Here is a 25,521-nt window from a genome sequence, read left to right on the forward strand (position 1 = left end):
TGTATACTTGTTTTGTATTGAGAGTCAGTGACAGTTTACCTTAGCCTGTTGATTTAAAGTTAATATGGACTGCTTTGGAGACTTAATTAGAATGCATAGGACCCATATCTTCTTTGATCTAATGCTTAGAATGTGCTTTTATCACTACAAAAGTAATATATACTCATTATGGACAATTTGGAAAGTAGAGAAAGGCACACCAAATAAAAATAACTGATAATTCTACTACTCAGAAATACCACTGCTAACATTTTGGTATGTACCTCTCTTTTCTCTCTTTTTCCATTTCCAAAGGTAACATATGTGTGTTTCTATTTGTCCTTTTTCGACATAATACAGATTGTAACTACATAATGTTTTATGTACATTTCCCACTTAAATCTATTTATAAAGGTTTTGGTACACCAGTAAATATTTTCCTTGAAAATGTTATTTAATTACTAACAGTATTTCGGCATATAATATACTGTAATTCCTTAATCTCCTACAGATTGGTTTGTGCCCAGGTTTTAATTTATAAAGGTAACTGAGTGACGACGTAGAGAGATAAATGCCACTGAACAAAAATTTTAACGTTAGGGCTGCCTACACATGAGCGTCATGGCACACCATGCAGAGCCACATGGCGGAAGCGCCATCAGAGCTGGTCATGAAGCAAGAGCAGGAGCGGGGGGGAAAGCATGGACCACAGCCATTACTGGGATTTTCAAGGGAGAAGCAGGGCAGGGTAGATCGCATAGGACTGGCTAGTTGGAATAACTCCAGTCGGCTTTGAGGCAGAGAATCTGTCTTCGGTTTTCTGGTACCTGGCCCTGGGTTGATTTAGGGCAGGGGAAATACTGGCTTGGTGGATAAGAGTTAGATAAAGGAGTTGGTTGGGGTTGTTGACTTGGGATTGGTTGATTTGGATGTGAAAGACATAGTGATAAGCAAGTTGTTTATTATTTCTGGGAGTTAGCTAAATTGGAAGAGGTAGTCACTCCTCAGCCAGCAAGGCCTTCAAAAGGTCAAAAACATCATAAAATACAGAAAATAAACACAAGTTGTTTCATTTTTCTCTAGTAAAAAAATATTTCATTATTATGAGTAATGCCATAATGCTATTATGTATAATTCTTTGTTGTATAAAAATCATGGGTTTATCTGATTACTTCCTTAATGTAAGTTCTTGGGAAAAGAACTGCTGAGTTTAAGAGCATAAACAAACATATTGTTGAATTATCTTTCAGAAACGCTCTAACAGTTTACACTCCCCTACAAGTCCATATTCCTTATAAGTAAGTACTGCTCTGAGCACCCTGGTCTGGTGCTTCTTAAAAGGCCCTCACAGCTTTCTGCCCCATCCCTTTCCCTCTTCAGAGACACAGTAGCATTGTGTATGATAGTGTTAGGTATCAGGTCTTTTATAAGCTGGCAGAATGTGTTCTCATCCCAGTTTCTATGAGGCTGCTTATCTGGGACCTTTGCCATAGCTCGCTCAGTATATGCTAGATTTGTGTTCCTCGGCCATCTGAATTTAACAGATTAAAAAAACCTTAAAAAAAAAAAAAACTTTAGAAAGAAAGAACTGGAGGAATTAACATAAAAGTTGTCAACTTTCTATTATGCCAAGTAAGGATATTTTTAAAACATTAAAAGAAATCTGTATTTTAGTCTTTTATAGTTCATAAAAGGAAAGACATTAACAGCAAAAAGTAGAAAGGATATTATCTTAAAAGCCAGTTATGTAAATTGAATGAATTTAATTTTTAGAAAAACTTGCTACATTTTCCTTGTTTTCTAATTTTCCTACTAACTGCTAGAATGGTACTGCTGTGCTTTTTGACTTTGGGAGTGTGCTGCACCACATTAAAAAAATTGAAATGGAATTCACATAAAAATAAACCATTTAAAATGTGCAATTCCATGACCTTTAGTATATTCAGTGTAGTGCAATCATCACCTATCTCGTTTCAGAACATTTTCATCACCCCCAGAAGAGACCCCCGTATATCATTAAGGAGTCACTCCCTACTTTATTTTCTCTTTAGCCTCTGGCAGCCACTAATTTGTTTTTGGTCTCTGGATTTACCTCTTCTGGATATTCGCATGGGTGGAATCATACAGTGTGTGACCATTTGTGTCTGGCTTCTTTCACTTGATGGACGCCTTATTTAATGTGCTGATTATATCTTGCTTGAAACTTGGTTTCCAGCGTACAACATGCTCCTCATTTCCTTTCTGTTCTGGCTACTCCTTCTTCTGTCCATCCCCCAGATGGACAAAAGTGATGTTTCTCTGGGCCTTGCCCTTGGTTTTCTTCTCATCCTGCAGACTCATCCAAGGTGTTCTGATTTGCTGTCATAATTATTACTATATGGTGATTACTCCCAAATCTCTATCTAAAGATTTCTTTGTCCCTCTGCTGGGTGGACATCTCCACTTGGATATACAGCAGGACCCCATGTTCAATATACCCAACACTGAATTTCAGGAGACCTTCCTGATTTCCTGTGTCTGGGCTGAATTCCTCTCCTTGAGCTTCCAGAGCATTCAGTACATAGCTGAAGCCTGTCATCATTTTAACAGGTATGATATTCTAGTAGCCTGTTTACTTGGTTCACTTGCTTATTTTTTTCATGAAACTGTAAGCATCTTGGGGTCAGAGATTGCTCACAGTTGTATCCTGAGTGCTTGGTTTAGGGCCCAGCATATAGAAGACAGTCAGTAAATGTTTGTTCAGTGAATATATAGAGGCAACATACTACAGACTGTCATGTGTAACATGTGGCAAAATACTTTATAAAATGTGTTAGTTTTTCTCTTTGAAAATAACAGGAATTGTCTAACTTGGCAATATATTTTCCCATTTCAGGAACATTTAGATAGCACCCATGGTTCAGTCCATTCTCTGGATGCAGACTTACTGTTGCCATCCGGGGATCCTTTCAGTAAACCAGAAAATGATGTGTTTAAAGATGGACTCAGGAGAGCACAGTCTACAGATAGCCTGGGAACTTCAGGCTCGCTGCAATCCAAAGCTTTAGGCTATAACTACAAAGCAAAATCTGCTGGGAACCTGGACGAATCAGATTTCGGACCGTTGGTAGGAGCAGATTCGGTGACTGAAAACTTTGATACTGCCTCCCTCGGGTCATTGCAAATGCCAAGTGGGTTTATGTTAACCAAAGATCAGGAGAGAGCAATCAAGGCGATGACACCGGAACAAGAGGAGACGGCATCCCTCCTGTCGAGTGTCACACAGGGCATGGAAAATGCTTATGTGTCCCCCAGTGGCTACCGCCTAGTCAGTGAGACAGAATGGAATCTCTTGCAGAAAGAGGTGAGCTCTCCTCCTGGCTTTGCCTCTTGCTTGCTCTGAGGGATACTGGGTAGCTCTAATTTATTGTTCATTCAAGAGATAGCCCCTGGAGCCAGTGCTCACACTTATTGCCAGAAATTGGGTGTTAATCCATGTTGTCTGACCCTTACGTTTCTGCTTTGGCTGTTCCAGGTGGTTATGACAGAGAAGGAACTTACTAGCTGATTGTATTGAGTGTAAACATCACCTGACATCACGCATCTTCAGTTGGAGTGATCTGCCTGAATAGCATAGCTAAGTTTGTGTAGCCTGAATTTGTTTTGCTTTGCAGTTTTGCATAATCTCAGTGTTTTCTAGGATTCATACTTTAATCTTTCTTTGAGGTCTGAAGTACAGATGCTTTTCAGTAGTTGATGCTGAGAGTGAGTTTAAGGGGGTTGGAAAATATGGGAGAGAAGAGAAGGCAGCCTTTAATGAGGTTAATTTTCCTGCTAATAGTATTTGCAAACTAAGAAGAAAGATTAGGAGATGAAAGCTTAAATATGTAGTTGCGTGGTGCTTTACAGATTACAAAGCCCTTTCACATACCTCTTCTCTTTGACCTTCTTGATAATAATGAGACAATCAGGGTGTGATTTTCTCCAACTTTAGAGATAAGGAAACTGGCTCAGAAAGGTCAAGTGAGTTGCTCAAATTTGCGCTTTGACTTAGAGGCAAAACCTGGATTGGGATTCACGTTTTATGACTTCCAGTGCTTTCTTTTACTCAGGGCCACTTTTCTTTAAAGAAACTTGGTTAGCAAGTGGAACAGCTTATTAAGGCTGAAAGAAACTATTCTCCTTGGGCTTATGCAAAACATGTGAAAAGGTGCTGCTTAATTGTTTCATACATGCTTTGTGCTTGGAGCTGGTGAAATGGTTAATTGGCACTCCGAGCTCCCGTCTCCTCTTGAAGGCTGCTGCTGCTGCTGCTGCTGCTGCTAAGTCGCTTCAGTCGTGTCCGACTCTGTGCGACCCCATAGACGGCAGCCCACCGGGCTCCCCCGTCCCTGGGATTCTCCAGGCAAGAATACTGGAGTGGGTTGCCATTTCCTTCTCCAATGCATGAAAGTGAAAAGTGAAAGTGAAGCCGCTCAGTCGTGTCCGACCCCTAGCGACCCCATAGACTGCAGCCTACTAGGCTCCTCCGTCCATGGGATTTTCCAGGCAAGAGTACTGGAGTGGGGTGCCATTGCCTTCTCCGTCTCGAAGGCTAGTATTGATTTAAATTGTGTGTGCCACAGTATAGTACCTTTTACTTTCCTTGTGTTTTCCCCAAATGTGGTAGTTTGGGGGTCCCGAGCCTCTTGGTGATAAAGTTGTAGCCCTTGTTTTCCTATCATACTTGTATGGGACTTAAGATTTTTTAGAATTCAACTCTGTATTATAACTTCATGCCATAAGTCCCTGAATAAATTGTTTACTCTGTTTTCTACTTCGAGTAGCATAGGTAAGACTACAAGTATTCCTCATGTATGTTTTGTGGACTTATTTTGTTCTCTCTCATAAGAGATAATTTTGGTGTCCTTCAGATACACAATGCTGGAAATAAACTTGGTAGACGCTGTGATATGTGTTCCAATTATGAAAAACAATTACAAGGAATTCAGATTCAGGAGGCTGAAACACGAGACCAGGTGAGTTTCTTTTGGGATGTGCAAAACTGGTAAGCTGTTGTTTTCATTGGAGATGCTGAATTAATTGCCTTTCACCCCTCCCAATTTGCTTTATGAAGTTTATCCATCTTGTGAAGTCTGAAATAATCTGGTGCAAGTTATGTCAGTTACATTTCCAGGGGGGGGACATGACAGAATTTTTGCTTTTGTGTGTCTTTGCCTGGCTAGCTTGCCCAGTACCACACCGGTCACCTCAGCTGGCATATCTCCTCTCCAGCCTGTTCCTTCTGCTCAAGGCCTAGACAGGTTATTGTCATGAATGCATACACATGGAAAGTGCTTTATGATATGGAGGGTTAGGGAGATAAGGGGTTGACTATTGCTTATTGGATAAAAGCTTAATTGAATATTACATTAACCAGTATTTGGACTCTTTGTTGCTTATTGCCTATGTCTTGTCATAAATTTGTTGAATTAAGGGTAGTTTATAGGGTCACAGAATTAAGATTTGGTAGATCAGATATGCTGAGATTGACAAGACCTTTCCAAATACAATACAAAAACAAGACTGGGAGCTGGCTGTGGCTCAGATCATGAACTCCTTATTGCCAAATTCAGACTTAAATTGAAGAAATTAGGGAAAACCACTAGACCGTTCAGGTATAACCTAAATCATATCCCTCAAGATTATACAGTGGAAGTGACAAAGAGATTCAAGGGATTAGATATGATAGACAAACTGCCTGAAGAACTATGGATGGAGGTTCGTGACATTGTACAGGAGGCAGTGATCAAGACCATCCCCAAGAAAAAGAAATACAAAGAGGCAAAATGGTTGTCTGACGAGAACTTACAAATAGCTGAGAAAAGAGAAACGAAAGGCAAAAGAGAAAAGGAAAGATACACCCATTTGAATGCAGAGTTTCAAAGAACAGCAAGGAGAGATAAGAAAGCCTTCCTCAGCGATCAATGCAAAGAAATAGAGGCAAACAATAGAATGGGAAAGACTCGAGATCTCTTCAAGAAAATTAGAGATACCAAGGGAACATTTCATGCAAAGATGGGCACAATAAGGGACAGAAATGGTATGGTCCTAAGAGAAGCAGAAGATGTTAAGAAGAGGTGGCAAGAATACACAGAACTATACAAAAAAGATCTTCATGACCCAGATAACCACGATGGTGTGATCACTGACCTAAACTAGACATCCTGGAATGTGAAGTCAAGTGGGTCTTAGGAAGCATCACTATGAAAAAAGCTAGTGGAGGTGATGGAATTCCAGTTGAGCTATTTCAAATCCTGAAAGATGATGCTATGAAAGTGCTGCACTCAATATGCCAGCAAATCTGGAAAACTCAGCAGTGGCCACGGGACTGGAAAAGGTCAGTTTTCATTCCAAGCCAAAGAAGGGCAGTGCCAAAGAATGTTCAAACTACTGCACAATTGCACTCATCTCACATGCCGGGAAAGTAATGCTCAAAATTCTCCAAGCCAGGCTTCAACAGCACGTGAACCGTGGAATTCCAGATATTCAAGTTGGATTTAGAAAAGGCAGAGGAACCAGAGATCAAATTGCCAACATCCGCTGGATCATCAAAAAAGCAAGAGAGTTCCAGAAAAACATCTACTTCTGCTTTATTGAGTACGCTAAAGCCTTTGACTGTGTGGATCACAATAAACTGTGGAAAATTCTTAAAGAGATGGGAATACCAGACCACCTGACCCTGCCTCCTGAGAAATCTGTGTGCAGGTCAAGAAGCAACAGTTAGAACTGGACATAGAACTACAAACTGGTTCCAAATCGGGAAAGGAGTAAGTCAAAGCTATATATTGTCACTCTGCTTATTTAACTTATATGCAGAGTGCATCATGCGAAATGCTGGGCTGGATGAAGCACAAGCTGGAATCAAGATTGCCAGGAGAAATATCAATAACCTCAGATATGCAGATGACACCACCCTTATGGCAGAAGGTGAAGAAGAACTAAAGGGCCTCTTGATGAAAGTGAAAGAGGAGAGTGAAGAAGTTGGTTTAAAACTCAGCATTCAGAAAATTAAGATCATGACATCTGCTCCCATCAGTTCATGGCAAATAGAGGAGGAAACAATGGAAATAGTGGCAAACTTTATTTTTTGGGGCTCCAAAATCACTGCAGATGGTGACTGCAGCCATGAAATTAAAAGATGCTTGCTCCTTGGAAGGAAAGTTATGACCAACCTAGACAGCATATTAAAAAGCAGAGACATTACTTTACCAATAAAGATCTGTCTAGTCAAAGCTGTGGTTTTTCCAGTAGTCATGTATGGATGTGAGAGTTGGACTATAAAGAAAGCTGAGCTCCGAAGAATTGATGCTTTTGAACTGTGGTGTTGGAGAAGACTCTTGCGAGTCCCTTGGACTGCAAGAAGATCCAACCCGTCCATCCTAAAGGAGATCAGTCCTGAATATTCATTGGAAGAACTGATGCTGAAGCTGAAACTCCAGTACTTTGGCCACCTGATGCAAAGAACCGACTCATTGGAAAAGACCCTGATGCTGGGAAAGATTGAAGATGGAAGGAGAAGGGGATGACAGGGGATGAGATGGCTGGATGGCATCACTGACTTGATGGGCATGAGTTTGAGTAGGCTCTGGGAGTTGATGATGGAGAGGGAAGCCTGTGTCCATGGGGCCACAAAGAGTCAGACACGAATGAGCAACTGAACTGAACTTTCCAAATACAGTGCCTAATAGTGGGTTCCTTGATAACATTTAGGAAATAATATAGAAATTCATGAGAGTAGAGTTGTGAAAGTATATATAAGGAAAAAATAACTTTTTTTCTTTTATTTCCGAATTGTTCTTTGGTTATTATGGAAGTGCTACCCTAGTCTTTAAGCTTAAGCTGATTAGAATGATGACTTAATATTTTCAAATGCCTTTGGCATTAATTTCCTCCGTGTGTGTGTGTGTGTGTGTGTGTGTGTGTGTGTGTGTTTAGATGGCTCAAAGATAAATTTCTAAAGCTGTTTGTGAAGCTAATATAGCAATAGATGGCCTCTGGTAGTTTGGTACAGGAATGGGTCATCTTGGGTTCCATAGTCATGTCAGACATTTTCCTCTTGCTTCAACTGTGCAGGCACTTTGCTGGGTTCTGAGTGTTCAGATACAGACAGAATACAGTACTGCCCATCAGGAGTTTTTAGTGTTGCAACCCAAGCCATCTGTTCAGTGTGGTTTGTTCTTGTACAAGTAGAACTAGATGAGGAGCAGAGACATCTAACTTAACTATGGGCTGTTAACTAGGGAAGGTTAGGGTTAGGGTTCCAGCCAAGTTTGTTTTAGAGCTAGTGGGGAAGGGGTGTTCAAGAAGAGGAAAGATGTACAAAGGAACAGTCATGAAGGAAAATTGTGTGTTCCAGGGAGTATGCATAGTTCATGTGGGTAGGCATAGGGCGTGTGAGGGTTGGGGGAGAGAGAAGAGAGGGAGTGGAGGAAAATGATGGGAAAGGAAGCTCCAAAGGGAAGGCCATGATGAGATCCCTGAGGGCAGCAGTGTTGTGATGGCTGAAGGGGTTTAAATTTTACCTTGAAGACTTTGGGAGGCATTTAAGGATTTTAAGGAGGGACATAATGTGATTTGACTTTCATTTTAGAAATATTTATTGTGTTAGCGTGGATTGTAGACTGGAGGCTGAAGATAGATTAGAGTCAGGGAGGCCAGGGCCCTAGCCTAGAAGACATAGGAGAGGAAAAGCGTATATTTTCAAATGGATATGAAAAACGTTTTGTTAACTATAAAGCAAAATATAGTTGTTGAACGAGGTAATTCATCTCAATTTTTTCCCAAATTGACAAATACGATTCTCAGGAAAAAAAGATTATATTTAAAATTTTCTGGAGCTAGGGATTTAAAAAAATTCTATGAAAATTTTGGTACTTCCTTCTAATTGACATTTAAAATTGCATAGGTGAAAAAACTACAGGTGATGCTAAGGCAAGCAAATGATCAGTTAGAGAAGACAATGAAAGATAAACAGGAACTGGAAGACTTCATAAAGCAGAGCACTGAAGATTCAAGTCAGCAGGTAAATGAGGGTTTTAGAATGTGGCCTGTGGGAGACGACTGAGTTGTTTAAATAAGAGAGTTCTGAAAACAGAGTAATGTTTTTTTCTTGCCCTAAAGATCTGACAGTTCTTTTCTTTTCCTTCAGATAAAAATACCTCAAACTGATCTTTCTCTGGTGTCTGTTTTACAGATTTAAGGGAAATAACTTTTGAAGTAACTGATTAGTGAATAATCAGGAGGCTCTGGTTCCCTTTTCCCCTTTGATTTTTATTAGGTTTTTCTGCTGCACAAGAAACCTGCTGACAAGAAAGATACTAGTTATCTTCTTGACTTTTTGAAAAAGTGTAGCATGCATAGAAAACCCCGCAACCTTATGTACAGATATACCAAACATACCTGAACTAATATCTGTATAACCACCAAGATTGACTGATAGAAAATTAGCTAGTACGTCAGAAACCCTCACTTCCCCCTTGAGCTTACTATTTTCTCCCCAGAAGTTAAGTATAGCCCTGACTTGAACAGCATTAGATCAGTTTTGTCTGCTTTTTTATTTTAACAAGTGAATTATATAGTTTGTATTCTTTTGTATCTGTCTTTCTCCATTCAACTTTGTGACCTTCCTGGTTACAAATGTGTGGCAGTTATTTTCATTGTTGTATAGTTGTATAATTCATTATATGGCTATACTGTAATTTATCCATCTTAATGTTGATGAGCCTTTGGGTTGTATCCAGTTCTGGGATATTATGAATAATTCTACTTTGAAATTTTTGTATAGGACTTTTTGCACATGTTGCTGCTGGGTATATACCTAGGAGTGGAATGCCTGGATCAGAATGTTCAAAATGTATGTCAACTTTTGGAGATAATAGTGCCAGAAAGTGGTTGTATGAGTTTATACTCTCCCCAGCAAAATATGAGAAGAATTCCTGTGGGTCCACAGTCTTGGCAGAGTTTGTTTTGTTTTATTTTAATTATAGCTGTTTTGGTGGGTGTGTAATGGTATTTCATTGTGGCTTAGTTTGCATTTCTCTTATGACCATTGAGGTTATTTAGCATTTTTCGTGTCTATTAGCCATTGGGGTATTGTTGTGTGTATGTGTGTATGTGTGAAATTACTACTCAAGTCTAATTTTTTTTTATTGGGTTGTCTTTCTCTCTTTTTTTTTTTTTGCTTGTTTTTCTCTTAGGAATTCTTTACATAATCTTGTTAGAACCTTTGGTGATGTGTCCCAAATGTCTTCTACCTGGTACCTTGTTTTTGTTATTTTAATGGTGTCTTTTGAAGAAGTTATTAATTTTAATTTAGTTAAATTTATTGATCTTCTCTTTATGATTCAGTGATTTTTATCCTGATCCTGGGGTTATGAAGATATTTTCATATATTTTGTAGAAGCTTCATTGTTTATAGCTACCCACATTTATATCCGAAATCCGTCTAGAACTGACTTTTATGTATAAGCTATCGGTTCAGTCAGTTCAGTCGCTCAGTCGTATCCAACTCTTTGTGACTCCATGAACTGCAGCACACCAGGCCTCCCTGTCCATCACCAACTCCCCGGAGTCCACCCAAACCCATGTCCATCGAACCAATGATGCCATCCAACCATCTCATCCTCTGTCATCCCCTTCTCCTCCTGCCCTCAATCTTTCCCAGCATCAGGGTCTTTTCAAATGAGTCAGCTCTTCGCATGAGGTGGCTAAAGTATTGGAGTTGCAGCTTCAACATCAGTCTTTCCAATGAACACCCAGGACTGATCTCCTTTAGGATGGACGGGTTGGATCTCCTTGCAGTCCAAGGGGACTCGCAAGAGTCTTCTCCAACACCACAGTTCAAAAGCATCAGTTCTTTGGCGCTCAGCTTTCTTTATAGTCCAACTCACACATCCATACATGACTACTGAAAAAACCATAGCCTTGACTAGGCAGACCTTTGTTGGCAAAGTAATGCCTCTGCTTTTTAATATGCTGTCTAGGTTGGTCATAACTTTCCTTCCAAGGAGTAAGCGTCTTTTAATTTCATGGCTGCAACCACCATTTGCAGTGATTTTGGATCCCAGAAAAATAAAGTCAGCCACTGTTTCCACTGTTTGCCCATCTGTCTGCCATGAAGTGATGGGACCGGATACCATAATCTTTGTTTTCTGAATGTTGAGCTTTAAGCCAACTTTTTCACTCTCCTCTTTTACTTTCATCAAGAGGCTCTTTAGTTCTTCTTCGCTTTCTGCAATAAGGGTGGTGTCATCTGCATGATATTTCTCCTGGCAATCTTGATTCCAGCTTGTGCTTCCTCCAGCCCTGCGTTTCTCATGATGCACTCTGCATATAAATTGAATAAGCAGGGTGACAATATACAGCCTTGACATACTCCTTTTCCTATTCGGAACCAGTCTGTTGTTCCATGTCCAGTTCTAACTGTTGCTTCCTGACCTGCATATAGGTTTCTCAAGAGGCAGGTCAGGTGGTCTGGTATGCCCATCTCTTTCAGAATTTTCCACAGTTTATTGTGATCCACACAGTCAAAGGCTTTGGCGTATAAGCTGTAGATAAGGGTAAATTTTTATACATTTTTTTTTTTCATTTGGATAGTCCATTCCTGTACCATTTGGTGAAAAGATTACCTTTTTATCATTGCTCTGCAAGATCATCTTTGTAAACTATCAAATGAACATACATGTGTGGGTCAGTTTCAGGACTCTTTTTTTTTTTTTTTAATAAATTTATTTATTTTAGTTGGGGGCTAATTACTTTACAATATTGTAATAGTTTTTGCCATACATTGACATGAATCAGCCATGGGTTTACATGTGTTCCCCTTCCTGGACCCCCCACCCACCTCCCTCCCCATCCCATCCCTCTGGGTCATCCCATTGCCCCGGCCCTGAGCCCTTGTCTCATGCATCGAACATGGAATGGTGTTCTGTTTCACATATGATAATATACATGTTTCAATGCTATTCTCCCAGAACGTCCCACCCTCACCTTCTCCCTCAGAGTCCATAAAATTGTTCTATGCATCTGTGTCTCTTATTCTGTCTCACATATAGGGTTATCATTACCATCTTTCAAATTCCATATATAAGCATTAGTATACTGTAATGTTGTTTTTCTTTCTGGCTTACTTCACTCTGTATAATGGGCTCCAGTTTCATCCATCTCAGTAGAACCGATTCAAATGTATTTTTTTTAATGGCTGAGTAATATTCCATTGTGTATATGTACCACAGCTTCCTTATCCATTCGTCTGCTGATGGACATCTAGGTTGCTTCCATGTCCTGGCTATTGTAAACAGTGCTGCGATGAACATTGGGGTACACGCGTCTCTTTTCAATTCTGGTTTCCTCGGTGTGTATGCCCAGCAGTGGGATTGCTGGGTCATATGGCAGTTCTATTCCCAGTTTTTTAAGGAATCTCCACACTGTTCTCCATAGTGGCTGTACTAGTTTGCATTCCCACCAACAGTGTAAGAGGGTTCCCTTTTCTCCACACCCTCTCCAGCATTTATTGCTTGTAGACTTTTGGATAGCAGCCATTCTGACTGGTGTGAAATGATACCCCATTGTGGTTTTGATTTGCATTTCTCTAATAATGAGTGATGTTGAGCATCTTTTCATGTGTTTGTTAGCCATCTGTATGTCTTCTTAGGACTGTGTTTTAATTGATTAGTCTATTCACCTGTTTTTGTGCCAGATTCTGTGATAGTCAGCTTTTCATTTTTTTTTTTTTTCAGTTTTTATTTCTCTACTGAGAACTATGTTTTCATTCAAGAGTATTTACCTTTACTCTAGGCAGCATAGCTACAATAGCTACTTCAAAATCTTTTTTTTAATTTTAATAAATTTATTTATTTTAGTTGGGGGCTAATTACTTTACAATATTTTAGTGGTTTTTGCCATGCATTGACATGAATCAGCCATGGGTTTACATGTGTTCCCCATCCTGAACCCCCCTCCCACCTCCCTCCCCATCCCGTCCCTCTGGGTCATCCCATTGCCCCAGCCCTGAGCATTTGTCTCATGCATCGAACATGGAATGGTATTCTGTTTCACATATGATAATATACATGTTTCAATGCTATTCTCTCAGAACGTCCCTCCCTCACCTTCTCCCTCAGAGTCCATAAGACTGTTCTATGCATCTGTGTCTCTTATTCTGTTTTGCATATAGGGTTATCGTTACCATCTTTCAAATTCCATATATATGCATTAGTATACTGTATTGGTGTTTTTCTTTCTGGCTTACTTCACTCTGTATAATAGGCTCCAGTTTCATCCATCTCAATAGAACTGATTCAAATGTATTCTTTTTAATGGCTGAGTAATGTTCCATTGTGTATATGTACCACAGCTTCCTTATCCATTCGTCTGCTGATGGACATCTAGGTTGCTTCCATGTCCTGGCTATTATAAACAGTGCTGCGATGAACATTGGGGTACACGTGTCTCTTTCAATTCTGGTTTCCTCAGTGTGTATGCCCGGCAGTGGGATTGCTGGGTCGTATGGCAGTTCTATTCCCAGTTTTTTAAGGAATCTCCACACTGTTCTCCATAGTGGCTGTACTAGTTTGCATTCCCACCAACAGTGTAAGAGGGTTCCCTTTTCTCCACACCCTCTCCAGCTCTAGGCAGCATAGTTACAATAGCTACTTCAAAATCTTTGATAATTCCAATCTAGGTCGTCATGGGGTTGGCATATGTTGATTTTCTTTCCTCTTGAGAATTGGCCACATTTTCCTGATTCTTTCTATGTCAAGTACTTTTAGATTGATCTCGGAGATTATGAATATTCTTTTGTTAGACTGAGTTCTGTTACTCAGATTAGGTTCAGTTCATAAGTTCTGTCTTGCCTAGTGTAGTAAGTAGTTCTAATGTCAGTTCATTTTTGAAAGTCTTTGCCATGCTCCTCTGGCTGTGTCCCTGTGTGTATATAGCTCAGGGGTGAGTGTGAGACTTGTGCTGGTTCACACACAGAATTAGGGCATCCTTTTGTAGCTTTCTCTCTCAAAACCACTCTACTCTTCAGCTTACAGGGACCCTGTCCTGGCCCTGTGATCAGAAAGACAGTTGTTTAGCCTGTGCTGCTGCATCTCTTGTTGCTTTACAGTTGGAGCTGCTCTCAGATTCATGCTGGCAAGAAAATAGGAAAAAACCCCAAATAAGCAGTAAACTGCTGTATGAATTGTTTCTTCTCATTTTGATTTCCCTCCCTAAACTGTCTGCTTTTGCTTAGTTTTTAGAGTCTTCAGGTAGTTGCTTTTTGTAATTTTTAGGTGTAATCAGGGGAGAGAATGGCCTTGGTGGGCTTAGTCCCTCTTGGACAGTGCCAGAAGCCTCCATTCTCTCATATTTTTGTTTACTAGACATATCTTTTTCTCCCACCTTCATTCAGGAAGGATACTCTGGTCAGGTGTAGAATTCTGAGTACTTATGTTGTTTTCTTTCAGCACTTTGAAGTTGTTATTCCATTGCTTCTGGCTTCCATGTTTCTGATGAGAAGTCAGCTATCAGTCTTATTGTTGCTCCTTTGAAGGTAAAATGTCATTTTTCCCCTAGCTCTTTTTAAAAATGTTCTTTTGTCTTTTGTTATTAACAGTTGTACTCTACTATATACCTCAGTGTATTTTTCTTCATATTTCTGTTGTTTGGAGTTCACAGGGTATCTTGGATCTCTGAACCAGTATCTTACATCATAATTGGAATATTCTCAGCCATATGTCTCTTTAAAAATTTGTTTTTATTGATACAGTGCATAAATCTCAAGTGTACACTTTGGTGAGCTTTATTTTGTGGAAAATTTACCAGGTAATAAATCATCATCTGCATCAAGATATAGACCATTTTTAATACCTTTATGTTCTTTACTAATAAGTAAATACCCCACCTGCTGTACTTAGAGGTAGCCAGTATTCTAGCTTTTAACACTATGTTTTTAGTATTGCTTGTTCTTGGACTTCATGTGAATGGAATCATATAGTATGTAGCCTTTAGCATCCAATCTGTTTGGTCATTATGTCTGTGAGACTTATCCATACTGTTCTGTGTATCAGTGGTTAGGTTTTTTAATGCTATGTATATTTATAACATGATTATAGCATAATTCATTTATCCATTCTACAGTTGAGAGATATTTGGATTGTTTCTCGTTTTTGACTATTGTGAGTGAACACACTTTCTAACATTCTTGTACATGTCTTTTAGTGGACATGTGGACTTATTTCTCTTGAATATATGTAGGTGTGAAATTTTGGAGTTTTTGCATAGGTCAATTTTAATTCTACCGGCTATTTCCATTGACTGTTACTATCTTCAAATATTTTTATATGTTAGATGTTAGCATTGCATCTATATGGCTTCTTTAATCTTCTTTATTTCCCATCATTTTTGTCTTTAGTATCGTCAGATCACTGATCTTCTCTTCCAGTAGGTCTAATCTGTTAAACTTATTCATTGAATTTTTAATAATTTGGATAATTGATTTTTTTAGTTTATTATTTCCATTTGGTTGTTTTTATTGTTTCCATTAAATCTCTGGTGGGACTAAATTTCTGAACAGATCAAATACAGCTATTTTAAAGTCTGTTTTTAATAACATATGTGGATTCATTGTAGATCTGTTTCTGTTTTGTTTTCTATCATTTCCTTTTGTTTTTTTTTATCATAGTCTTTTCTTGTGCATTCTTACCTGAGTGTTAGACAGTATATATCAAAATTGTTGAAATGAAATAATTTTTCTTAGAGGCAGATAACTAGTTGTGGGTCACCAATAATCCAATCATGGATCACCTTAATTTGTTTACAGGAATTGAGATTATATGAAGTTGTGAAGGTTGGATTATTTTAAATTCTTTCCTTATACTCTTGGGTGTGTCCCTTTGGGGACCCAATCCAAAGTGCCGGGTGTTACCAGGGATTCCTCTGTGTAGTGGGTCTTGGACTCTTAACTTTTGCCCTCTTCCTGAGGCTCTGAGACGCTCTGCTCTGTTTCTCAGTGTCGCATCTGTTTCTTTTGGAATTGGCATGTGCTCCTGGAGAAGAGCTGTTGCAGAGGCTGCATCCGGTTCTCCAAGTGTCCTCATTCTGGTCCTCGGCTCTGTGATTATTTTTTGCCTTATTTTTGTCTGGTTTTCTTAATTCTCAGCAGGAAGGTTGGTTCACACTACCTACCTATTTTGCTACTACTGGAGACACAATTCTGAAAATAATCATTTTTTAAATGTCTAACCAAATTTATTTTTATTTTATCACTCTTATATACAAGTCATCAACTTGTACATAAACCCCTCATCGGGAACATTAAACTAATTCAGGGGAGTTTCTCATGTATCTGTTCTCTTAAGTACATCATCTTGGAAGACTGCAGCTAGTTCAGAGGAGATATGTTTATCCTTTAAACTGTGTGGGTTTTTTTGTGTGTGTGGACAGTTTCAAATTTTTTTTGATTTTTAATTAGCTCTTTTAAGAATAATATTTATAACTGGGTCACATGGATTAATATCTGTGTCTAGAGACCATATAATGTGTTGTTCATGTATGGCAGTGGGTGACCACTGAGGACTTTTGGTACTGCCTTGTGTCATCTGAAAGGCTGAGACTTTTGTACACAGTAGGTTCACACATATTTGTTGAATGATGGATGAGTGGTATTTTACGAACTACTAAAAAAGTCAATTCTGGACATTAGGCAGGAGATGGTAGAGTTAGTTTCAGAATAGCCAGATTCCTAATAGCCATATTTTCTGTGTATGATTTTTTTTTTTCTTTCAAGATCTCTGCACTTGTCTTAAGAGCCCAAGCATCGGAAATCTTACTTGAAGAGTTACAGCAGGGGTTTTCCCAGGCAAAGAGGGATGTTCAGGAACAAATGGTAAGTTAACAATTAAATAAACATTATGGTAAATATTTTGAGTGAACTCTAAGAGATCATGGAAGACATAGGAGCCTGGCATGCTGCAGTCCATGGGATCTCAAAGAGTAGGATACGACTTAGTGACTTAACAACAACGTATTAAATGCATTCTACCTTGAAATAATCTTTGATGTGACTTTATCTTCCTGGCCAAAGTGGTTCCTGTTATGTTCTTCAGAGCCTACAGAACATTAGTAATGAACAAGATTATGTAAAGAGATTATTCTTTATTTAAACTTACCTCTTCATTAAAAAAAAATGATCACCTTTAACTTAATTTTCTTTGATTTGAGAAATCTAAACAAAATAAACTATGGACCAGCATTTAATTTTCAGTTATAAATACAAGCTAAAAGTTAACCTCTCAAAGCCCTAGGAGGTACAGCTTTTGAGCAGCTGCTGCGCTTTTCCTGGACAGCTGACTTATTAAAAAAAAAAGCCTCAGTAATTTCATAGGAGTTATGATATGATAAAAGTGCATCATAATTGCTACAGTAATGGAGAACTTCCAGAAGGCTGTCAATTTTGAGAGGAATAGGAACAGACAGCTTCCCAAAGAAGAGCTGCCTGGAACCTCTGCAGAATTATTCTCCAGCTTTGGGCCTCCTCCTCCCCAGGCAGGCTCCATTTGCCTTATTCTTCCTTTTTCTCAGAGTTGGAGCCCTGCGTCTGACAGTCCTTTGTAAATTACAGCAGTATTGGTCCTGCTGAAGTGATCCAGCAGAGTTGCCTCTTCTCCATCTCCTCCAGGGATGACAGGAAAACACACAAACCCTAGGTTGTATGGTAATTGTTTTTGAGGGGCATTGGGTCAGTATATGAATGGCCTTGAGCTGACCCCTGAATACCATCTCTGGTCTGTTGAGGAACATCTCATTCTCAACATTGACTGGAGAGAGTTTCATGTCTTTTCATTAATTAGAGACTATGAAGTAATAATCTAACCTCAAAAACAGTTAAATGCTGGCAGAGTTTCATTATTCAATTTCTTCTTTTCAGAGAAGAGTAGCTATGGTGATGGTTGGAATCTTGATATCTCTCACTGTTTGTTTTGAAAATTTTCAAACTTAGAGATGTTTATGTTTATGGAGTGAACACTCATAAGATCTTCACTTAGGCTTACCAGTTAATATTTTGCCACATTTTATATGCTTCTAGTTGTTACTCAGTCTTTCTTGCATATATATGTATGTTATATAATGTACATGTGTATTTGTTTTTTTTCCTTAGCCATTTGAAAGTAAGTTGTAGACATCATGACACTCCTAAATATTTCAGTATGTATCTCCAAAGAACAAAAAGTTGTTCTACATAATCACAATACTGTTATTATGTGCTTAAAATGTAACCCTTGTCCCCAAAGCCCTTGATTGTTTTAGTGTTGGTTTTACTTTTTGATCAAGGAACCCATCAAAGATCACATATTGTTACTTTGTTGTCATGTCACTTTATTCTCTTTTAATCTAGAATAGTCACCCACTTCTTGTTTTTTCTTTTAGCATTTACGACATTAACATTGTTAATAAGAGTCCAGATCATTTGCCTTGTAGAGTGTATTTGTCTGATTATTTCCACATGGTCAGACATTTTGGAAAGAATACTACATGGATGAAATGATTCAGTGGAAAGTTCATAACAAGAGGCATGTTATGATGGGTGGTTTCATTGTTGGTGACATTAAGTTCAATCTCTTGGTTAAGGTGGGGACACAATAGTTTTAGAATGATTACATTAATATTGCTACCAACAACAAAACTATTAAGTGAAGTTCAGCATTTCTTTGTTGGCCCTCCATATCCATTGGGTCTGCGTATGTGGATGCAGAGGGCTGGCTGTAAGTGAGTTGAATATCTCAAATTTGGTATGGGGGCGTGTCTTGGAACCAATACTCTGTGGATACCAAAGAACAACTGTAGTTCTTTTTACCCTGAGAATGTATCCTAGGTGAGGATTTACAGTCTGTGTTCAAAAATTACTTGAATTGGTTTTTCTCTATGGTGGTGTTATCAGTTTGAATACAAACAGAAGCAAATGGAGCTGTGTATTACATTTTTGATTTTCTTCTTTTTTGATTTACTTTTTTGTTTTTTGAACCAGCAACATGGTTCATAAATCAGAACTATAAGCATATGTAATCACTTAGAAATTTCACTGCCATTCCCTCATCCTTTCACTCAGTTCCCACCTACTCCCATACATGGTATTTTACTAGTATTCTTGGTTTATCTTTCTGTATTCCTTGTTACAATAATAAACAAGTATAAACATATTCTCTTTTCCCTTCTTTCATATCCAAAAGGTAGTAGAGTGCTAATATTTTGCTCTAAGTGGGTTGAAATTAAGCATAAGGTACTATTCTGGTCTGAAATAAATAAGAGCCAGTAGAACTAACCAGAACTTTTGCGTGACCTGCCTTCCTACCAGCAGCCTATTTGTCCTTCAGGATGCAGTGGTCACCTTCTATGGGAAATCTTCTTGAACCGTCTCTGCTAATTAGATGGCCTTTGTCCTTTTGTCAATGCGGTACCCTTGTCTGTTGTAGCACCTGTAGTATGGTTGGGTATTTCCGGGTTTACTTGTCTTTCCTCCACTGTACCACGAGCTTCTCTAGGGCAGTTTCTTGGTTATATCTGTTTCCCACAGGTAGTAAAACGCTTGGTTAGAACAGTAGCTGCTAAACAAATGTTGAAGGTGGAGTAATCTTGTTAAGTGTATGTTTAAGTTCAATGGTTAGTATTAAAAATTATCAGAAATACTTTTACAGAATTGTATCTGCAGTTGTATCTGAAGTTGTATGTTATACTCAAATTAGCTGACTAACTTTTATATTGATATAAATTCACAGGAAATACCTAAAATTGTTCTATACATCAGCCAGCAGAAAAAGTAAGAACGTGTTCCATTTTAAGAATGAGCTCCTCAAATGCCCTGTATTTCCTAATATTTGGGGTCCTTGGGCCACTCACAGTGGTCCTGAGCTTGAACATACATGTGTGTAATGAAAGACGAAGTCACTGCTTTTTGTTTCTCCCTACCTCCTATGGGATGCATGCTGTGAGGAAATAGGAGTTGTCTTGGAATACGCACTGTGTTTGATACAAGTCTCAATTATGTAAACCTCTTCCATTGAGCTAGAGATGCTGGTCTTAGGGATGTGGGGTAAGAAATTCATTACCTTCAAGCTTTTGATAGAAACTGGAGAATGAGCTCAGGTAATTGCTTCATTTCCTATCTCCTTGAATATATGTAATGGCTGTGAGTCAGTAAATCTCTGTGAGTCTTACAGAGCTTTGTCATGTACCCTCCATCCTCAGCCCTTATTTCGTTTGACCTTTGTTTTTTGCTGGTGCAGTTATCAGCAGACAGGATTTACCTTTCTGGCTGTGATTAGTGTCTGTTTCTATTTTAGGCAGTGCTGATGCAGTCACGGGAACAGGTTTCAGAAGAACTGGTGAGGTTACAGAAAGATAATGACAGTCTTCAGGGAAAGCATAGCTTACATGTGTCATTACAACAAGCAGAAGACTTCATTCTCCCAGACACTATGGAGGTAACTTGTTTTCTATATGATCAAAAATGTAAACAAGTACATTTTCTGAAATGTCTATAAATTCTTTTTAAAAAAGTTTACAAATAACAAATGCTAGAGAGGGTGTGGAGAAAAGGAAACCCTTCTGCACTGTTGGTGGGAATGTAAGTTGGTACAGCCACTGTGGAGAACAGTATGCAGGTTCCTCAGAAAACTAAAAATTGAGTTTTCATATGATCCAGCAATTCCACTCCTGGGCATATATTTGGACAAAACTGTGATTTAAAAAGATACATGCACCCCTATGTTCATAGCAATGCTGTTCACAGGAGCCAAGACTTGGGGACTCCCCAGATGTCAGTCTATAGATGAATGGGTAAAGACGATGTGGTACATAATATACAATGGAAAATATTCAGCCATAAAAAAGAACAAAATAGTGCCATTTGCAGCCACATGGATGCAACTGGAAATGTGGCCAAAAATAAAATTAAAAAAAAAAAAAGACTTTATTGAGATATAATTCACTTACCAAATAATTTACCCGTTTAAAGTGTACAATTCAATGTTTTAAAATATACTCTCAGATGTGTAGCCATCATCACAGTCATTTTTAGTACATTTTCATAACCTCAAAGAGAATCCTCTTACCTTTTATTTAACCCTTCCTCCCCAAGCCTTAAGCAACAACTAATCTAGTTTCTGTCTATAGATTGTCCTTTCTTTCATATGAATGGAATCATACAATTTGTGGTCTTTTGTGTCTGGTTTCTTTCATATATCTTTTTGTTTTCAAGGTTCATTCATGTCATATAGCATGTTATCAGTATTTCATTCGTTTTTATGACCGAATAATACTCTACTATATGGCCATTTTGTTTATCCATTTGTCTACTAATGGACATTTGGGTTGTTTCCACTTTGGACTATGAATATATTGCCATAAACATTCACGTATAGGTTTTGGTGTGGACATATGTTTTCATTTCTCTTGAGTTTAAACCTAGGAGTGGATTTGCTGGGTCATTTCTCCACATTCTCACTAACAATCATTGTTATCTCACTTTGTGATTATTGCCATCCTAGAGGGTGTGAAATGGTGTCTTATTGTAGTTTTGATTTCCATTTCCCTAAGGTTAATTTGCATTTCCTTGATGGTTATTGAGCATCTTTTCATATGTTTATTGGACATTTTTATATCTTTCTTGGAGAAATGCCTGTTTTAAGATCCTTTGCTTAAATTGGGTTGTTTGCTTTTTATTTTTTTGAGTTATAAGAGTTCTTTATAAATTCTAGATATAAGTACCTTCTCAGGTAAATAAATGATTTACAGGTGTTTTCTCCCATTTTGTGGATTGTCTTTTTCATTTTCTTGATGATGTCCTTTGAAACATAAAAGTTTTTAATTTTGATTAAGTCCAGTTTATCTCTCCTTTTCTTCTGTTGGCTTATGCTTTCAATGCTGTATCTAAGAATCCTTTGCCAAATTGAAGGTCTCTCTTATCCTTGCAGGATAATTGAGAATGCACTAGAAATGAAATATTTGAAGGGGGTCTCCATGCTAGCTTCTTGTGATGTTAGGTTTTCTATATAGTACTTAGGATACAGCACACTCCTGTCTTCTGATAACTTTTTTAACACTTGGTCACTTCCATTCTTTTGTGGTTAGGTGAATCAGGGCTGCGCAGCCTGAAGTTTCTTAAGACATTCATAACTATCTCAACTTTTTCCAGCCTTTATATTCATGTTTAAAAACCTTTCAGTATATGAAAAATATCGTCTTGGGCTAAATCCAAGTAAACATAAATCGAATAGGCAAAGATGAAATTTCATAAAGCAACTCTCAAAATAGAAAAATATGTCTTGTAAAATCTTTTGGTCTTTTTTTTTTTTAAAGAAATTTATAATTGTTAAATTTTTAAAAGGCAAATATTACAGAGATTTATAGCTTTGTAAGTAACAATGTTTCCTAATCCTGCCCTACAGATTGATCCCCTACTGTTTGGACCGCATTCTGTTTTTTTGTATCGATGTTAACATGACTTATTTTTTGTTCTTATTTACTTACTTACACAGGCTCCATTGCCTGCCCTTCCTTTTAGCTCCTTGCTGTCTCCCTCTCCTTTCCCTGCCCTCCCCCAACCTGTGGTCTCAGCTCAGATTACTGACACTCTGACGAGCTCTCTGTCCTTTCTGAACTGGTGACTGATATCATCAGGGAGAAAGTTTTGGGGACCTGTCTGCTTTTGCTGTCAGTATACCACTTTCCTTGTCAAACTTTTCTCTTGGCAGGAAAGATTTCTCTCTTCCATATTCTATAGAGACTTTTAATACCTAGATTTTTAAGAAACTCCCAGAATCCTTGAAGGCTATAACCAGTCTAGCCTGTAAAGCTTGATTCTTTAATAAATCTTAATGAAATTTTTCTTGATACAGATTTTCAATTACTTTTTTTTTTTCTGCTCTTCTTTAATTTATATACATTTGGTAGTTATCTAAGAATCCCAGTTTTTATGGTAGGGTTGGCTTTAGGATATAATTAGGAGGGTTTTTAGAAGACAACTATAATTTAGGGGAAAAGTAAAATAAGACTTAAACTGAATTTATTACAGAAAAACAGCTGATCACCTTAGAAAGCCTCTCATTGCATGCTTGCCTCAGACCTAACAGTACTTTGCCTTTGTGGTAGATGTTCAACAAGTGTTTATTTGAATGAATAAATAAATAAATAAGTATATTTTGTTGTCTTGGAGTTCACACTTGCTTCTGAGTTGCAGTCTTTTTGGTCCTCATTCACTAACTCCTCTCAAATTTAAGCAGATAATAGTGGAAATGTCTAAGCTATTCATAGTGAACCCCACATTGTAAGTCATCCAACATTTTAATTTTTCCATTTATGAAACAGTTTTGAGGGAAAAATATGTAGTTCACAATACACATTTTTTGGTTGGCAATGTTATCTTATTTCTATAACATACTGAATATTAACATGGCATGACACCTGCCTCTTGAAGCCGAGAATGGGTTGGGTTCCAAGTCCTAAGTTTTGAACTGTCTAAAATAATATCTAAAGTTCTGGTTGCAGAAAATTTTTAGCTTTTTTTGTTTATTTTCTTTCACCCTTAAAAACCCAGTAACTATGTGTTTCTTGGATCCAGGCACTCCGGGAGTTGGTATTAAAATACCGTGAGAATATCATTAATGTGCGGACAGCAGCAGATCACATGGAAGAAAAGCTGAAGGCTGAAATACTTTTCCTAAAAGAGCAGATTCAAGCAGAACAGTGTTTAAAAGAAAACCTTGAAGAAACTCTGCAGCTAGAAATAGAAAACTGCAAAGAAGAAATAGGTGAAGATAAAAGTGATGTAGTTTAGAATTGGAGGCACTAAATAAAACTTTTCTCTGGTTATAAGAAGTAGTACATAGTCTTGGAATGTAGAAAACAAAAAGTATAGGAAGGAACTAAGTAAGGACTCAGTCCCTTTTCCCACATGTTCTGATATAGCCCCTGATAAGGAGTTTAAAAAAAAAACCCCAAACTCATCTTTTTAGGAGCTCTGGTGGCCTCTCTGGCAGTTACTAAACAGACAGGGAACTCAGGACTTGAATCCAGACACTGGAGCCTGTGAGAAGATGGGTGGCAGTTCCTTCGGAACTTAGAAGTGTTAGTAGACTTCTGCCAGGGTTACTCCGCCCTCACCCCACCACATAGTGAAGTGTCGGTATTTGAGGCAGAGATAGTTTATGCCATGGTGTTCATTTGTGTGTGCTCTGACTTTGACATGAGCTTGAATGTTATGCTGATTGGTTGGGGATAATTGTGAGAAGGGGCTGTTGGTCCCCCACCACCACCCTACCCACTGTGTTCAGTACATTTGACTCCTTTCGTTGTGAGATTGAGCTGTAGTACAAAAAGGCATTTTAAGATTTAAATGCAAAATAATAAATGCTAACATGTCTCCTTTTTTCTCCTAGCTTCCATCTCTAGCCTAAAAGCTGAATTAGAAAGAATAAAAGTAGAAAAAGGACAGGTGAGTTTCATGAGTTTCAAATTGATTCTGTCAGCAGCTAGTAGGTATTTATTGAATCCTACTGTGCTAGACTCCAGGAATAAAGCATAGTTAGAACATAGTCCCTGCCTTCAAGGAACTCCCGGGAAAAGTATAGTGGAATACGGACGTGATGACGGTAGAGACCATTTGATGAGAGCCTGCTGTGTGTTGACGGGAGGAGATACAGGGAAGACTGAGATGTGACTTAGTCTGGAGCTTCCACTGTGGTGGGAAGACAGGCAAGGCATGGTCTTTTCTTTATTTAAAGGATATTTATTTGGCTGGTTTAAGTGACTGCGCTGGGTCTTAGTTGTGGCATGTGAGATCTAATTCCCTGAACTGGGATCGATCCTTGGCCCCCTGTATTGGGCACATGGAGTCTTGGCTACTGGACCACCCAAGGCATGGTCTTAACATGATACGTACTTAAAGCTACCGTGGAAATACGTATGAAGTCTGTTACAAACAGGAGGTGATGTTTTCTACCTGGCTTAGTCTACATCTCTGAAGACATCATGAACACCTTCTGGTAAATGACCTCAGTTCAGCTCACTGGCCTCATAATTCCTTGAGTCAGTGACCTTTACCTCCACCCAGCCCTTCCTTCCCACACTCCTGCCTGCACCTGGCCCCACTTCTGACGTCTCACTCCAGGCTCATATCTCCTGACTCCAGTCTACCATCTTTCTAGCCCTTTATCCTATAGGTTTATCTGTCTGAGAACCTCATTCAGACCTTCACTCCCTTGAACTTTTCCTTTTCTTCTGGTTTTAGCAGCTTCCTCATGACTTTGCTTTCTTTGCTTCTAAGCGGCGTCTGACAGGGCTTGTCTCTTTAGCTAGTCTTCCCCCAGTGCCCGCAAGCCCACTCATACCTTGTCTTTCTGCTGACCTTACTCGATATGCCCAACCCTGGACTAATCCTGGTGTCCACCTTCTCTGCCTCTCGGACCACTGGAAGGAGTAACATGCCTGCTCCTGCTGCCATGTACTGCTCAGTAGCTTTTCATCTGTTCTTAGTTGTTCCCT

At 38.6% G+C, this 25,521-nt stretch overlaps 1 protein-coding gene across 8 annotated transcripts in view; it reads left to right on the forward strand.

Moving 5' to 3' along the window:
- Window positions 1-25,521, forward strand: part of RABEP1 (rabaptin, RAB GTPase binding effector protein 1) — a 96,687-nt gene that overhangs the window by 64,850 nt on the left and 6,316 nt on the right. For 6 of the 8 annotated variants that reach the window (XM_081579058.1, XM_081579059.1, XM_081579060.1 and 3 more), the window contains 7 exons: window positions 2,855-3,322; window positions 4,872-4,976; window positions 8,906-9,022; window positions 16,772-16,870; window positions 20,322-20,462; window positions 23,600-23,789; window positions 24,417-24,472. In XM_081579058.1, coding sequence (XP_081435184.1) covers window positions 2,855-3,322; window positions 4,872-4,976; window positions 8,906-9,022; window positions 16,772-16,870; window positions 20,322-20,462; window positions 23,600-23,789; window positions 24,417-24,472 — 1,176 coding nt within the window. The remainder of the gene's footprint in view (window positions 1-2,854; window positions 3,323-4,871; window positions 4,977-8,905; window positions 9,023-16,771; window positions 16,871-20,321; window positions 20,463-23,599; window positions 23,790-24,416; window positions 24,473-25,521) is intronic. The other 2 variants (XM_081579064.1, XM_081579065.1) reach the window with 1 other exon arrangement.

Source organism: Giraffa tippelskirchi, chromosome 3 (genome assembly GCF_054371585.1).
Source record: "Giraffa tippelskirchi isolate mGirTip1 chromosome 3, T2T-mGirTip1v1.2.pri, whole genome shotgun sequence".
NCBI lineage: Eukaryota > Metazoa > Chordata > Mammalia > Artiodactyla > Giraffidae > Giraffa > Giraffa tippelskirchi.